Genomic DNA, 17,637 nt, shown 5'->3' with positions numbered 1-17,637 from the left:
ATCTTTCTCTGTTTCCCCTTTCTCTGTTACTCTGTTCTCTAATTAATTAGTTATATTAGAAGATGATGAAAGTACGATTTTATTACACTTAAAAGACAACATTTTAATCTTCTGAGAGCCTAAGCTATTTGATTTGGAAAAACAGCTTGCTGTTCTCATGAAAAAGTTAAAATAGAGCACATGAAAGATAAATCAAAGACCCATCCTTGGCACAGAGAAATCAGACACTTCTCTTCAGTCACGTACCAAAAGCCACGGTGCTAAGAGCCAGTCTCCAAGGAAAAGAGTCAACTTGATCTATATAGCAATCGCCAGGTGAGGCAAGGAAGTTGACTGCTAACTTTACACTCAAGATGCAAAGAAGGCAAAGCGGCTGTCCAATAACTGAACATGCTACACACAGGACAGGGTGGACCTTTCTCCTCCATTCACAGGGAACCAATCATGTATTCTGGCAAGCCAATCGCCCGCCCTTGGTGCTTTGCCCACAGCCCTGTCTCACCTCATGCCGAGAAATCTGGGCTTGCAGCTCCTGGATATTACTGGTGGCCACAGGCGTATCCTCAATCTCTCTGTGAGCTCCTTCTATCAGCTGCTGGAGGTGCTTCATTTCTTGCTCATATTGTTCATACTGCACCACGGCCTCCTTGGGGAGAAACAAAATGAAACTCAATTGTCTTCCTATATCAAACTTGGTAAATGACTTTTTGCTGTCTGCCCTCAAGTGTAAACTTCCATTTACTTGTGTGTCTATGGAATACCGAAAGGATGGGTAAAAATTCCTAGGGGGTCCACATTCTCAACTCTGCTTAGCTATTTCAGAACTTTTTCTAAAATACTGTAGTGAAATTAATGATCCATTAAAAATTTTTAAATGGTTTGTGCTTTCTCTCTCCTCCCTACCCATATTTTTCTGAGCATGAAACATAATGGTCAGGTGGTAAGAAGCAGCATGTTTCATTTCTCCACCTAAGAAATACCAGATAAATAAGACAGATACTTGGCTAGGAGCTGTGGATTACGCATGGCTTGTAGTCTCAGAAATTTACTGTCTAGGAAATTACAAGACAATTCAAGGGGCAAGGATAGTTGACCAAATGCACAACTGGCAATTTTAGCAAGAGGATATTTATTCGATTTTTGATGAAACAAGTAAATATTGTTTTAAAGGAGATATATGGTAAATAGTGTCATTTCTCCATAGAAAATGATTATTTTGTGAAGAGAGTAACAGTTACACTTGAATATGATTCTTAGGGAAGAAAATGCATTTAATAAATCAATAGGCTGAAATATAAAAAAACTATATATCAAATAATAATAATAAACCCATATTGCCAGGTTCTAGATTATTCTGAAGTGAATAATAAAAGATAAAGATGGATGGCTGCATACAAAAGTAACCTTTTAGGTTGTTCTTAATTTAAAAAGTCACTACAAGATAGTTTTCTCCAAAGGATTTTTTTTTTTAATAGACCTTTCTCTGGACCTTTGTGGGGATCCAAATGACAGCATTTTAATCTCCTGATTTTATATAACCACAACAGTCTGTCAAATTTAACACTGGATGTGTTTTGATGGCTGAGCCCACACAATGCTAAGAAAAGAAGCCCATGACTCATTCGCCGTCGCTCGGGTGGCGTGGGCGCCACTGGCAGAGCCCAGCGCACAGCTGCACCTGCCTGCATGATGTTGCACTGCTGGATGGCCGAGTGCTGCAGCCGGCTGGCCTCTTCCTGCAGGCGCAGAGCAGCGTGGCAGAGCGGCAAGCTGGCAACCACGTCCTCAGGGATCCGGAGGGCACTCTGGCACAGCTGTACAGCATGTACCTTGGGCTTCAGGGACTCCATCTCTGACAGCAAATGCTGAAAGTGCAATTTCATAGTTCAGACATTTAGTATTTTTATCACCTATTGCATTAAGCAAAGGGCATTTACTAACTTATAGCTATCTTACAAGTTACAAACATTGTACAAGGAATGTTTTTAATATATCGAATGCCAAGACTGTCATAGAGCTTCGATTTTTCTTGCTATCATTTTTAAAAAACATGTCTCCCTCATCCATTCCACATGATTTTTGCTTACTTGTCGATGTGAGAGTTGCTCTTTGAGGCTAAGACGTCCAACTTCTGGAGAAGTTAGGGTTGCCTGGGCTTGTTCTAAAGCAACTTGTAAGTTTTTTAGCTCTGCTTCAAATTTTTTCATATCCTAGAGAAGAAAAGCCATTTGAATATTAATGAGAATACATCACATTTGAAGTCCAAAGTCATAGGTGAAGAATAATACCACAGTCAGGAAATTATACCACGGAGGAACTCGGTATCTCCACGGCAACATCACCATTTTTTTTCCTTTTTAATTTTTCTTTTTTTTTTTTTTTTACCTTAGCTGCATCTTGGAGGTTCTGCAAACGAGTTTTGATCATCTGTCGCAATTCCGCAGTCTCCCGCCCCAGCTCTGCCACTTGCTGAGACATTGTTTCTGTAGAGTACACACTCGTGAGGTACTGTACTTTCTCAGTCATTGTTTCCAGGTCATTGTGAATTTCTTCAGATTCTTCTAGGAGGGTCTAGAATAAATCATTGACAGGTAGGCAGAGAGAAACAGATAATGGATACAATGTGGTATGGAGACCACTTGACTGGGAAGGGATTAGAAATAAATTGTAATTTGCATTTCCATGCACATGTGTAGGTTATGTGTGTTTGTGATTGTGTTTAACTTTCACAACCCTGCGCCCAGTCCACACTTGGTAGCCACCTGCTGTTGTATCTACTTCATGGAAAGAGAAATCAAAGTTCAGGAACCAGAACAATTTGCTGAGACCGTGTGTTAAGTGTTGAACAGAGAGGCTCATGCTTAACCCAAGTTTCCTCCTCACAAAAGTCAAGACATGAGTAGAGCTGAGGCTCTTATGTGCTGGGTGTTGTGGTTACCAGGAATCGATGCCTGGGATAGCTTTTCTCCACACTTAAGCTAAAAAATAGCACTTTCCAGATCTCATACTCTGTATTCAAGATCTAAGTGCCTATTGGTTTAAGAATTGGAAACAAGAGTATTACAAATGATCAAAAAATCTTTTCAGGGTGAGTGTTATGGAGTAGAGGTTAAGCCATACCAGAGTGTTGATTCAATCCTTGCTTCTCTGCCTCCAATTTAGCTTCCTATAAATACTCGTGGGAAAGCAGTGGAGGATGTCCTAAGTACTTGGGCCCTCCCACCTATGTGGGGAGACCAGGATGGAGTTTCAGGCTCCTGATTTCAGCCTGGTCCAGCCCTGGTTGTTTTGGCCGTTTGGGGAGTGAACCAGTGGATGGAAAATCGATCTCTCCCATTTCTCTCTGTTACTCTGCCTTTCAAGTAAATAAATCTTTAAAATTAAAAAAGTCTTTGATTGCTTATTTTTATTTGACAGATAGAGTTACAGACAGAAAGAGAGACAGAGAGAAAGGTCTTCCTTCTGTTGGTTCACCCCACAAATGGCTGCTACAGCCGGCGCTGCGCTGATCCGAAGGCAGGAGCCAGGCGCTTCCTCCTGGTCTCCCATGTGGGTGCAGGGGCCCAAGCACTTGGGCCATCCTCCACTGCCCTCCCGGGCCACAGCAGAGAGCTGGACTGGAAGAGGAGAGACCAGGACTAGAACCCAGCGCCCACAAGGGATGCCGGTGCCTCAGGCGGAGGATTAACCAAGTGAACACCAGCACCAGCCCCGTCTGTTTGATTTAAACATGACAAAGGGGTAAAACCCAGTTGCATTATCAAGAAAAGCCCTCATCCTTTAGGATGGTTTCATCTATTGGGACTAATAACACAAATGGATAGTTACATAACATGCATTTTATGAAAAGTACAATGAGACAGACTGAGTATTAAGAGATGACAGGGGAGATGTGCTACAACTTGTTGGAAGGTTGAAGAATTCTCCCTGAAAGAATGTAGTCTGACCTCAGAGGATGTTTGCAATTTGACAGATTAGGAAAAAGAGGAAAACATTTCATTCGGAGGGAGTGTTGTATACAAAGGCACCTGTAGAATGTATAGTTAGTGGGTACGTGATGTGTCTGGGCCAAGGATGGGAGCCAGGAATGTGACTCAGTTCTTAAACTCAGGAGGCTGGAACCCAATTACTTGAGCTATTAAGGCTGCCTCCCAGGGTGTTCATAGCAGGGAGCTAGAGTCAGGAGTCCAAGCCAGGAATCAAACCCAGGTACTCTGATTTGGAATGCAGACATCCTAACAAGATTTTAACCTATAGGCTAAATTCCCACCCCTAACTCCTTTTTTTTCAGCCACATGAAGAATACATGGATTTTTTTCCATTGTGTACTATTTTTTGATAAATTCAGGCAGCTGTCATTCCTAACGGAGGGAAATGAGAACTCCCAAAACCCGTCCACAGGCTTTCTCTGCTAAGCTTCTGTGCCAGTGTCTGGCGTCTCTTTTCATATGCCTTACGATGCACCTTCAGTCCTCCCAGCCACAAGTCACAAACACCTGGAGTCATCCTTGACTCCATCCTCCCCTTCACTGACATATCATAATCCTCAAGCTGGGGAATCCCAGCTCCTCCCAATCTCCTGATTTGGGCATCTCTCAATCTCCAAAGAGAGGACTCCTCATTTTCCACCAAAAGAGTGAAACGCCTCTTCTATTGCTTTACTGTCGTCGTCTGTTTTCCGCTGGCTGCTAGGTTGGTGTTTTTAAAATACAAGTCTGAATTTGTCACTGGCAGGCAACACATCTGTCAAAGGCTTAGGATAAAGTCCAAGTTCTTAACAGCCTTTCATCACCTGTCCTTTCCTTATCTCTCCATTCTTATCTCTTGTCCTTTCCAGCCCTCCAGGAGCCAATCAAAGCCCCTATCCTGCTGTGAGGATTTCCACATCTGTGTTTTTCAAAATCCCAGGACTCACCCCACTATCACCTTTGCCTAATAAGTCTTTTCTCACCTTCTCCAGGCAGTCTGGGGTATGCACCCCCCACCCCCACCCGGGGGATCTTTTGGCTCCTGAGCCCTCACTCTCTGTGTCAACATCACCATGTTGTAATCCACTCTGTTCTATCTGTCCCCTCCTCCAAAAACACTCCCTAGGGCAAAGACAGGAAATATTCTTTGCATTCCAAACAAATGCCTCCCAATGTTCCTGATTTGGGAAAATATACCTATTTATCAAATTAACACATGAACAATGAATGCAGGAATTTTTTTAAAGTCTTCATGATCACTTTAAGTACTTCATTATAGTCTATCAAATGCAAATATTTACTCAGAAATATTATTAGATATTTAAGTTTTCTTTAAAATTTCACTAATTATTAATATGACAGAATATATTCTACAGTTTGGATTACTGCCTCAGCAGTGAGTCCAGAAATTCTAATCAACAGGTTGGTGTAGTTAACATTTTTAACATTACTACACATCTTGTCAACTGTTTTTCAAATAGATTTTACCAAGTTAATAGTGTTAGAGAGCTCTCTCATGTCTTTAAATATGAACTTTAAAAATTAGTGCTGACAGTGGAAACTCTCTCCCTGTTTTTTGCTGAAATTTAAATTTCTATATTTCTCTATATAAGGTTGGATTATTTTCATTGTTTATAAGCCAATTGGAACTTCAGTCTTGTCCATTAATATCTAGCTGTATCTTTTTTTTTTTTTTTTTTTTTTTTTTTTTTTGACGGGCAGAGTGGACAGTGAGAGAGAGAGAGACCGAGAGAAAGGTCTTCCTTTTGCAGTTGGTTCACCCTCCAATGGCCGCCACAGCCGGTACGCTGCGGCCGGCGCACCGTGCTGATCCCAAGCCAGGAGCCAGGTGCTTCTCCTGGTCTCCCATGGGGTGCAGGGCCCAAGCACTTGGGCCATCCTCCACTGCACTCCCTGGCCACAGCAGAGAGCTGGCCTGGAAGAAGGGCAACCGGGACAGAATCTGGTGCCCCAACCAGGACTAGAACCCGGTGTGCCGGTGCTGCATGGCAGAGGATTAGCCTACTGAGCCAGGGCGCTGGCCCTCTAGCTGTATCTTTAAGCACAAAATTGGAGTTCTTTAAGAACAACATTTTGGAAGGAGTGTCCAAAATTGACTGGAGGAGAAAGATTGTGGATACAGGCTGAAAATTATGATCTAAGAAAGCATTCTAAGTAGTGGGAAATGGAGTTTTGATTTAGAACTCTCAACTGGAAGGAAAATTAGATTCATATAAAGGATATAAGAATACGCAAATCATCGAGAGAAAATCTAGAGAACTTGAGAATATCCATATAAATAAATAAAAGTCATTCTGTATACATATTTGATTGGAAGATAACTAGCCCATTAGGTATCTGTATATAATTCAAGCCTAAATTATCAAAGGATGAAATAATTTCCTGGATAACAAAAAGAAAAGGAAACTTGTTGTCATGTAACTGCAACGGAAATGAAGCAATGCAACCGCCATGCGATGTGAACTCATCTCTTGTTCCTGGCTGACCCCTACCTGTCGTGGAGGCCAGATGCCTGAGATCTGACACAAGCTGGGAGGAGAGAACATGAGAACTCTGAGCACCAGGATGGACATCTAGTGTCCTAGGTGTCTGCATCATGTTAAGCCATCAGATCCTCATGGTAATGACATATGATGACATCCCCATCTAGTAGATGAGAAGACGGAATTCACAAAGGCAAAGGATTTTGCTGCAAATCACAGCGAGCCAAATGGCAGAGCTATCAGGCCTAGTATGGAGCCTGCTGTCTTTCTATATCTCTTCGGTGGGAAGAGTTTCCCACCATTGCCTGTGTATAATTGTTTCAAAGAAGCTAGAAAAAAAACAGAGAGACAGCACCATCCATTGGTTTTGGTCTTGGGAAAAGGGAATGTAGAGAATTTAGTCACAGTCTTAGGAAATCTCATGGACAGGCACTTTCTGTCAGAGCACTAGACAGCTCCAGACTGCCTGTGCATTATTTCTATTTGGTACCTAAATTGCACACAATTATTCTCTAAATTTTGTGTCAGTCTAGCCACTAAATCAAATGGCTCTTCTTTACTCTTTGAAAACTATTTTTCCTAAAGTTACCTGATGTAAAATATATTGTTCCCGAAGCTGGCTTGCAGAATTCCATGTAATATTTCCATGTGCCAAGACTTTAGCTTTCTCAATCCACTTCAGAATTAATTCCAGCATCTCATTGTATTCTTCTAAATGTGATGCTGCCTGGAAGATCATTAACATTCATATGAGAAATGTAAATTTTGCTTCCTATTTAGAAATCCATCTTCTAGTTGTATCTTTGAACAATCCTAAGGTTTATTTCGAGATCTGTGATATTTAAGGATATCATGAAAAATAATGTGTTGAAAATCTGTCCATCTTTTCAGTGTGACTTTAGGATAAAGTCCAACTTTTTAATATGCTTGAATGATTCCTGTTTTTCTGCTTCTCCATTCTTATCTTTTACTCCCCATAACTCTCCTCTATTTCTTTTCTCAAACTGCAGTGGGTAAGGAAGCAACAGGTAGAGATTACAGCATGGGGCAGGCATTGTGGCATAGTGGGTAGAGCCGTGCCTGGGATACCAGCATCCTGTACAGGTACCACTTCATATCCTGGCTGTTCCATTTCCGATCCAGCTTTGTGCCTGGGAAAAGCAGAGGAGGATGTCCCAAGTACTTGGGCCTCTGCCACCCACATACTTGGGAGACAGAAGTGACGCTTCTAGCTGCTGGCTTCAGCCTGGCTCTGCGCTGGCCATTGTGGCCATTTGGGGAATGAATCAGCAGATAGAATTCCTTTCTATCTCTCCCTCTCTGTAACTCTGACTTTCAAAATACGTAACTTATAAAAGAACGATTATAGCATGTCAAGTTTAAATACTATAATTCATTGGTTAACAACTCATGATTTTAAGTTGTTCTCCTTTAGAAAAACAATACTCAATAGATTTATGGAAGTCCAGTCTATACTCCAGTTATGATGAACATACATCCTATATCTATGAAGCAAATGCAAGCTATTTATATATGGAGACTGAGAAGGTGTGTGTGTGTGTGTGTGTGTGAGCTGAATTTGAGATACACGAATTCTTCCCAAATTAATTTTTATAAAGCATGTTAATAGATAATTATTCATTTTACAAAATATGCACCAATGGACAATCTATGTCAATGTATTTGTTATATGATGAATATGATGTGTCAAAATAAACAGGTGTATACATAAATTTACAGAACACAAATGTGGTATGAAGTAAACTACACCTGAGCTGGTCACATCATTGTCAATATTGTTTTCATCTATTTTCAAAATAGAAAAGCAGAATCTGTAAGTTCATAGTTACTGTTCTGGAAAACATACCTCACCAAGCTTGTTGAGCCGACTCTCAGCCTGTCTGACGGTCTGCTGGTAGAGTTCAGTCAGCTTCCCTATCTTCTTGGCCAGTGGCTTACCCAGCTGAGTATTCCGTTCTGAGAATCTTTGTATGGCTGCATCTAATTCCATTAACCTTGAATTACACTGATCTAATTCCTCTCCCAGCACCTAATGGTCATGGGAATGAAAGAACATGAGATTACAGACAGTACGTTTCTCCTGGTCTTTCAGTAACAGAAAGATTATGCTACAAATAATTTTTGTAAAAGCTAAGTATTACAAAGGCTAATTCTACTATGATCAGGCCACTTCTGTTTCTTTGGCTGGATAGGCAGAGCAGGATGTGTTGTAATCCTGGTGTTTATTTCCTATGAGGCTGGGTGAGAGAGCTAACATTTTCCCTCTGCCCCACCCAAAAAGGATTAAAGTCACTTAACTCATCAACACAGTAAGAACACAGGTTTAGCTACCAAGAATGCCATTCACTTTAAATTCATGTTCTGTATTTCTAACCCATCATGCACATATATTTATTAATACAGTTTTATTATAATGATAAATCATATAAGCAGATCTGTGTTATTGCATTTAAATAGTTTCTATACTGCCTTCTGTTACTATCTGGTTTAAAAAAGGTTGTTAACAAATACAGTTTTTTTTTTCCTTTACCATATCCCCAAATAAAACTGACTCCTAAAATGTATTTAATTGATTATTAAACAAGAGTGTCAATTTGTTAAGTCAACAACAGGAGTCACTGTGTACTTACTCCTCATGTAGAATCTCTGTCCTTAATGTCTTGTTCAATGTGAATTAATTCTATAACTAGTACTCAAACAGTATTTTACACTTTGTGTTCTGTGTGGGTGCAAACTGTTGAAATCTTTACTTAATATATACTAAATTGATCTTCTGTATATAAAGATAATTGAAAATTAATCTTGGCCGGTGCCGTGGCTCACAAGGCTAATCCTCCACCTTGCGGCGCAGGCACACCGGGTTCTAGTCCCGGTCGGGGTGCCAGATTCTGTCCCGGTTGCCCCTCTTCCAGGCCAGCTCTCTGCTGTGGCCAGGGAGTGCAGTGGAGGATGGCCTAAGTGCTTGGGCCCTGCACCTGCATGGGAGACCAGGATAAGTACCTGGCTCCTGCCATTCAATCAGCGCAGTGCGCTGGCCATGGTGGCCATTGGAGGGTGAACCAACAGCAAAAGGAAGACCTTTCTGTCTCTCTCTCTCACTATCCACTCTGCCTGTCAAAAAAATAAATGAAATAAATTAAAAAAAAAGAAAATCTTGATGTGAATGGAATGGGAGAGGGAGTGGAAGTTGGGAAGGTTGCAGGGGGGAGGGAAGTTATGGGGGGAAAAAGCCATTGTAATCCATAAACTGTACTTTGGAAATTTGTATTTGCTAAATAAAAGTTAAACAAATTTATTCAGTAGCATCATTTATATTTCCAAATCTTCTTCTTCATTACCTTTTGGTCACTTCTAGCTTGAGCTAGATCATCAGTCTTTGCTTTCAGCTTTGTCAGAATTGTGGTGAGATCTTTGGCTATCTTCTGAATTTGCCGGCCGAATTCCAGGCTCATGGCTTTGCTCTGTTCAACTTCTTTTACTTTGTCTTGAATCTAAATAATGAATGAGGAAAGCAGAATCAACGATAATTAAATGGGATAACAGATACTAAAAACCTCAAATGCACTGACAAGAGACATTAGGTGGCCAGCCTTGCTTTGGCCGTGATGCACTTTGTCAAAGCATCCGTGCAAGTTCTTCGGTTACCAGGCTGCCTTCCTTCATACCACCCTGTTACATTCACTCACTGTGGGCCAGCAAATGAACAAGGAATTCACAATCCATGTGCGATGAACCATTTATTCAATATTTACAGAATACTCATTACAGATGGCCCAGTGGGCAGCATCAACACCTTTAAGCCTTTTTCTTCACAAAATAGAAAACCTTCCCAAACAGCGTATACAATGCATTGGAGATGTTTAAGAATCCAGCATGCTTGGATGAATTTTACAGTTTGTACCTTCCATTTCATTCAGTAGTTTAGAACTAGTAGTATATCTTTTCTTTGTCCCAGATAGAAAAATTTAAAATAAATTTTAATGGCTTTAACATTAAATGACCAAGAAGACCCCTTAAACCTATTAAATTTGCATACAGATGTTACTTAAGGTTATTTTTAGGACATAAACATGTGTCTTCTTTATGAGTCCAAATTTAGAAACCTATATCTGGTCTCAGCTCCAGAAAGAACTACATATTTCTTATAAGAAAAAAAAGATTGTTTTAAAATTTATAGACATGGAATTATATTTCCTTTCACTGCTTTCCTTGGATGTCTGGAAGCCAGGTTTCAAATGACAGCCTTTCCTCTCTCAGCATTACAGGACCCGGCAGCCTGGACTTTGTGTAATAAGTTTATCCCTGCATTTACCTTATTTTTCATAATTTGATTTTTCCCTATCCTCAAATATCTTCACCTCCTTATCTTGTAATTTGCTGAGCTGCTGAACCAAAATAGCAACTAGGAAAGTGCTTGGCAGATTCTGGGCTATCATTAAATATTTTTGTCACTGTATCCATAAAGAAAAAATTACTGTGTGCCAATTAAAGCATAAACAAACAAAAGTATTTGTTGTACACATGAACTTTAAGTCATTTTTAAAGATGTGGGAAAGTAAATAACCAATGTTTAATTGTATGACATTATTGATATCCTTAACTGTCTGATGTTTCTTGCCTATGAATAAGAACGTTAACATTATTGTTTCATATTGATCTAGTTTTTCACTCTGTTTCCAAGGAAACATGACTGCAAATCAGGAGATCTCATGCAAGAGGACTGGCTGTTGCAAAAGAAAAGAAACACACTCATTTTCTTGCTCATAAGCTTACCTGGTCCTGGATCTTTAGTTCCAATGCCACCTCAGCCAACTGAAGGGAGATTTCGGAAGGTAATACAGCAGAGAGACCCAAATACTTCTTCTTCTGTTCTTCAGCCATTTTCTCAATGTTCTGTCGGTGATTTGTAGCTTCTGTTAAGAGAATCTGAAGAGAAATAAATTAATTAATTTCTGGAACAATGACAAGGAAATGGATTTTTATGGGTAGAGAGACAGGGCTATATGTTGTCCAACAATATATGCTGAAGTGTGGATTTAGATAAATAGTTTTTAAAAATCCAAACTCTTCTTTAGTTTCTGAATATGAAATATATCCATGTTATACAAAAGAAAATCCCACAAACTAGCACAAAAAGCCCTTTATAAGATATATTTCTGAATTTTTTTTGATTTTTTAAAATTTTAATTTGAAAGATAGAGACTAAAACAGAGATGGACAGAGATCTTCCATCTGCTGATTGCCTAGCAGCTGGGGCTGGGTCAGGCCATAGCCAGGAGCTCATAATTCAATCTGGACCTCCCGTATGGATGCCACAGACCCAGGTACCTGAGCCACCATCCATGTGAGTGAGGACCAGGAGGAGGCTGGGTTGGAAGTAGAGCAGCTGCGAGCTGAACCAGGCACTCTGATGTGGGATGTACACATCTCAATCAGCAAGTTAACTGCTGTGCCAAATGCCTGCTTATGTTTCTGAAATTTTTTTCAGTATTTCATTAACAGCAAAGAAGTATATCTCATGGAAATCAGTGCAATTTTTTCTTTTAAAATGATGGCATGGAAATTTTTGTACCTGAAGCTCTTCGAGTTGGGCATCCACCTCTATTGTTGGATTTCCTAAATACTCCTTTGTTTCCTGAACCCAGGATTTCACAGAATTGATTTGCGTCTCCACTGCTTCGCGGTCCTTGAGCTCTTGCTTCGCCTGCTTTCCACGACTCTTCACTTTCTCCTGCATGCTTCAGGAACATCAGAGGGAGGAAACAGAAGTGGATTTGAAATGAGTCCCTAACACATGACATCGCTTCATCAAAAACATGCAAAAAAGTGGAAACTTGGGATCTTCTTTGCAAGTGAAGATACTTCCCTCCAAATCATCAGATAATTTTAGTAACACTTGAGTTCAGTTCCAATCTAACAAAGTGAATCAAATATTCCTGGAAAAAGGAGGTTCAACTTTCTGCTATGTTACTGTGCCAGTTTTCCTATCTGAAGTACCTAGGAATGATTCGATTATTTGCTTCCTCTTTGGAAGCATGCTCAAACAGCAGAATCACCAGCATTTACAATTAACATGCAGTGGGAATATTTGTGGCTAATAGAAATCAATCTTTAAGGAATGAACCAAGCTTTTGAAGCTTCACAGTGAATAATGTTAATAAGTGTCCAAGGGTCACATCTTTGATTTGAAATACAGTAAATTCAGTAAAAAGGTTTAAATAAGTGGTGTGAGATGATCCTGACATTATTTGTAACCAAAAGAGGCTGAAAAAGGGTATGTGTGAGGTAATATTTGTTACTTAATTAATGACATATTCTCTCTAGCCTAAAAAATCAACGAAGCTGATGCCATATAATTAAGATTCACCACCAGTGAATAATGGCTCTTATTCACCTGGACTCTAGTGTCCTCCTTGGTCCCCACTTCCCAGCACCCCACATGGCCAGGCGGTCTCAAACCTGGGTTCTAAGTAGCTCCTGACTACTTCCCTTTCCAGCTCCATGTCTCTTGAATTACCAGCCCTCCTCCACCGAAGGAGCTCCTGGAGAGTGACCTACTTACTTCCAAGCCATTTGCATGTCATTCTCATGTTTGCAAAGTCTCCACCCACCTTAAAGTCTGCTTCACCCCTGCTCAACCTTCCGCTCAAAACTTCCTCTGAAGAGCACCCTTCCCGGCCGCTCTGAACTCCCTTCACCTGCTCCCATGTCTGCTGCGCTGGCTTACTTGTCTCTGCCGCCTGACTGTAAACTACTGAAGGGGGATACGGAGCCTGGGTCATGCCTGAATTTTTAAAGTTCTACCAGATTTGTATTTGTCAGATACATGATTGAAAGGTTGAGAAAACGGAACAGCGGTGGTGATGGCAACAGAACCCTACATTCTTAAGGTGGCAAGCGGAGCACCCCTGCATCTGAGCACCACACTTGCCCCTGTGTGTGCAGGCCAAGTTAGTGACACAGAATGAGAGCAGGTGGATAATTACTTCAAGCACCGATCTTGCAGTGCTGCAATCTGTTGCAGGATGGGAGGCTCCTCCCCAGGTGGTGGGATGGCTCCATGCTGGAGCATGCTCAGTGCTTGCTGTAGCAGCGTGCCCAGAGCCGACTGCTGCAGCTCCAGCTCCATGAGGAATGCCTCCTGACATTCCAGAAGATCCAAGAGTTCTGCTTTGGAGGCCTTCTCTGTTGAACTTCCAGGTAATTTTTCTTGCAGCTGATCTGACATTTCAGTGGCTTTTTTAACCTGATGACAAATGTACATAATACGAAGTTCAAGAATTAAAAGCTGAAAAACACGGGACGATTACAATAGTACCTTTGACTGACACTTGTGCATCACAGCACATTAAAGGGGCTAGTGCAAGTTCTCAGTTTTAAACTCTAAATCTTAGACTCATAATTTCATTGATGTCTAAAGCTGAGCAATTTCCATACCATGAAAGCAAAGACCACTAATGTAGCTCTAGGTTTAAAACTTTAATTTCAAAATAATGTTAGGATAATTAAAAACTATGGAAGATGTAGAAAAATTTTTTTTAAAACTAAATAAAACCTCCAATATTTCAGTCAACATGAATGTGTGTATCTTTGAAACATGGGAAGTTGTGATTCGCAACACTGAACGCTTCTTAAAAGAAGAAACTAAATACGGAATGAATATCCCTCACCAAAATGCTTTGAAAGTGTTCCAGATTTTGGATTTATTTATTTATTTATTTTTGACAGGCAGAGTGGATAGTGAGAGAGACAGAGAGAAAGGTCTTCCTTTTGCCGTTGGTTCATCCTCCAATGGCCGCCGCGGCCAGCGCACCGCGCTGATCCGATGGCAGGAGCCAGGTGCTTCTCCTGGTCTCCCATGGGGTGCAGGGCCCAAGGACCTGGGCTATCCTCCACTGCACGCCCTGGCCACAGCAGAGAGCTGGCCTGGAAGAAGGGCAACCGGGACAGAATCCATTGCCCCAACCGGGACTAGAACCCGGTGTGCTGGCGCTGCAAGGCAGAGGATTAGCCTAGTAAGCCTCGGCGCCGGCCTGGATTTATTTTTTGAATTTTGGAATATTTGTTTAGACATAATGAGATATCCTGGGAATGGGACCAAGTCTAAATACAAAATTTATTTATGGCTCATACACACTTACACACATACCCTGAAGGTATTATATAATATTTTCAATTCATCTATGTTTGGACTGGAACTCATCACCTGAATTTTCCACTTGTGGAATCATGCATGTCAACACTCAAAAGTTTTTGAAGCATTTTGGATTTCAGATTTTCAGATTAAAGATGCTCAACTTACATAGGATTTGGGAAATGAGTCAAATTATTGCCCAATTTTCATGGCAATAAAAAAGTATATTGTATTTTTTTCAAGAAAGAATGCAAATGAGGTAAAAGGGCTTATCCTCCTTTCAAAATTTAATTCTTTGGTTTTCATGTGGAACTATTTGATCCTGAGTTTGGAAAAAAATTGCCTGCTAAGTATTGTATTCATAATTTAGTTTTCATGCCTTAGAAATAGGGATTATAACAGGCTTTTACTTTCATAAGGTCAATTTTAAATAGGAGAAAAATATGAGTACTTTAGGAATTTTGTGGAGGATGGAATTAAAGTAGGATATTATTTTGGTGCAAAATTTTTCATAATGTGCATAAAATGCCTATTATGAGAAAATTGTGTATGGATTTCAATTTTGTGTAGCAAGATAAACTCATTCTTTTAACACCAGCTTTCAGAGAACTTTAAGTAACCCCATACTGTTTTTCAAAACAGGGTCATCTCCACATATGCAAGGGGGTTCAATTCCAGGACTCCCACAGATAATGAAACCCAGATTATTTTGTTCAAACCTCTTATGTGAAATGGCACAATATTTGCATATAAACCTTGGTCAGCTTCTTCTATACTTTAAACAATCTCTGGAGTACTTACAATACCCAATACCATGTAAATAGTTGTTATACTGAATTGTTTAGGAAATAATGACAAGAAAAAAGCACACATTTTCAAAACAGAGGCATTTTTTCTGAAGTATTCCTGCAGATACAAAGAACCAATGGTCACTATAATCAGGTAGGAAAATTAATTTGAACCTATCAATATTGGAAATTACCTTATTGTTCAAGTCCTTCCAATCATCCACTGCATCTTCCAAGATCTTCTCCTGGTCCTGGGCCACAGCATGGAGGCGCGTCCAACGCTGCCAGACCGCGGTCATCGACCTGCTCAGGGTTGCCTTACTGGCTTCATTTCCAGTTTTCTCCAGTTCTGAAGCCTTTTCCTCCAAGACCACAATTTTGGCACGGAAAGAGTTAACGACTGACACTAAAGCCTGGGGGTTTAGGGGTGGAAGGAGGAGAGATGGGTTCTTTAAAAGTTCTGTGGATCTTGGTAAAGCTTAAATTTTTTACCAGGGGAAATGTTTCTACCTGACATTGATTTCAGACTGAGTTACGCTTGGAATGTTCAAAACAGGTAAGGTGAATAGTACTTATTTAGTTATTAAAAACAGTTTTTACTTGAGATGATGTTTTCTCATTTTTAAAAAAATCAGCAAAAGTATAAGTGAGTCGAATTTGACAACTTACTGCAGTGACATGAGAGGGAAATGCAGTTACTGGTTTTTTGAATTTCATTTGAATTAATCTGAATTATCCACAGGAAGTATTTACCGACATTTACTATGTGCCAATTGCCCTGAAGGCCTTTTTCATATCTTAGCTGTGTATTTCCAATGAGGATTCTAAGAAGGTGACAGCATTTAATAAACTCGAAACTGCTATGAAATGTGATTAAATGCATCCTTAGCATATTTAAGGAAACCAGAGAGAAATGAAGATTTATCTATCTGTTTCTGGAGCCATCGTGTTGCAATGACACATTATAATCATAATTAAAGGATTTTTAAAGACAACAATAAAATGGACCTTGTGTTCTGCTAACTTTTCCTCTGCTTCATGACTGGAAGATGTCTTCAACAAGGAAAACTCAGACAATTTCTTTTCTGCCTCATTCATCAATTCAATGACCTCTTCCCTTGCCTTCTGGTAATCTTGCCAGTGCACTGCACACCTTGAAAGAGTCCAAGAGAAATCAGTAAGCAACGTGAACTCACACATTTCAAAGCAGAGCCCTGGTGCATACATGTTTGATGATGTTTATAAAAGAAGAATGAATTTACATGCCAATGTATAGCATTACTGTATTACCATATTATGGGTGAAAATTCATTTCACTGAAGAATAAAGCACAAAGCAACTCAGAATACCTCTGCAAGAGATCCAACTGGGCATGTGAGTCCTGACTTATCCTCTGACTCCTCTTGTCTAGGGAGGCCACTTTCCGTGCTAGGTCCTCTTTTCCACTTGGCTTGATGAGTGGGTCAAGCTTGTCAACCAGACCTTGTAGCTCTTCCAGATTACTGTGCAACTGACCTTCGGCACTGAAAAATTCCATGTGACTTTTGAGATTTTCCTCTGCACTCTCCACATCTAGGCCATTGCCTGCCAGCTGTAACATTTCTTGGGCATCCTCAAGCCAGTCATTAGCTGCTTGAAATACTTGATAATACCTTTGACACTGACTGTATATTTCAGTCAAGCTGGCCTGAAAAACAGTAATTGAAACCATAATAAACTCTCAATTGCAATGTGTTTGCAGGAAATAGTTTCATTTACCCAATTTTTTTCCAGTACTCAATCCTATAGATTTATGTGTGGATGTACAGTGATATATTGGTGAATTATTTTTGTGGGGTAATCTATTCTTAGTCTTTGTTTTTCCTATTACTATTTTTTATCATTTATCATTGCAGTTAAAATTAATAGGAACAGAAATAGAATAGAAATTTATGTTGGTATCTTGACTACTTCTAAAATTTTCTGTCTCCAAAGGGAAAAAAAAAATTGTTTGGTAATAAATATGGCAGACTGAATGTTTACCAAATGGTAGCAGTGCCTCAGTTGGTTAGAAGTATAGCAACACCAAACTTCCCAAATGGAACCCTCCAGACCAGTTTCTAAAAGTGAAACAATATCATATGAATCTTGAATATAGAGTAAAATAGAAAAGTTTCGGTCTGGAATTCTGTTCCCTCAAATCCAAAAGTAAACATTCTGACTGCCTTTCAGTGCCTGCACAG

At 40.1% G+C, this 17,637-nt stretch overlaps 1 protein-coding gene across 28 annotated transcripts in view; it reads right to left on the bottom strand.

The window, feature by feature from the left end:
* SYNE1 (spectrin repeat containing nuclear envelope protein 1) overlaps positions 1–17,637 on the bottom strand; it is a 551,595-nt gene that overhangs the window by 189,018 nt on the left and 344,940 nt on the right. For all 28 annotated transcript variants that reach the window (XM_051855247.2, XM_070073379.1, XM_070073388.1 and 25 more), the window contains 13 exons: positions 16,765–17,102; positions 16,424–16,568; positions 15,610–15,828; positions 13,480–13,739; positions 12,066–12,231; positions 11,267–11,419; positions 9,832–9,984; positions 8,340–8,522; positions 7,062–7,199; positions 2,386–2,571; positions 2,088–2,210; positions 1,683–1,865; positions 503–646 (listed from right to left, as the gene is read on the bottom strand). In XM_051855247.2, the coding sequence (XP_051711207.2) occupies positions 503–646; positions 1,683–1,865; positions 2,088–2,210; positions 2,386–2,571; positions 7,062–7,199; positions 8,340–8,522; positions 9,832–9,984; positions 11,267–11,419; positions 12,066–12,231; positions 13,480–13,739; positions 15,610–15,828; positions 16,424–16,568; positions 16,765–17,102 (2,391 nt within the window). The remainder of the gene's footprint in view (positions 1–502; positions 647–1,682; positions 1,866–2,087; positions 2,211–2,385; positions 2,572–7,061; positions 7,200–8,339; positions 8,523–9,831; positions 9,985–11,266; positions 11,420–12,065; positions 12,232–13,479; positions 13,740–15,609; positions 15,829–16,423; positions 16,569–16,764; positions 17,103–17,637) is intronic.

The sequence above is a fragment of the Oryctolagus cuniculus genome, chromosome 5 (assembly GCF_964237555.1).
Source record: "Oryctolagus cuniculus chromosome 5, mOryCun1.1, whole genome shotgun sequence".
Taxonomy (NCBI): domain Eukaryota; kingdom Metazoa; phylum Chordata; class Mammalia; order Lagomorpha; family Leporidae; genus Oryctolagus; species Oryctolagus cuniculus.
The sequence above is the reverse complement of the archived record's forward strand: the minus strand, read 5'-3'. Positions and strand labels throughout refer to the sequence as shown.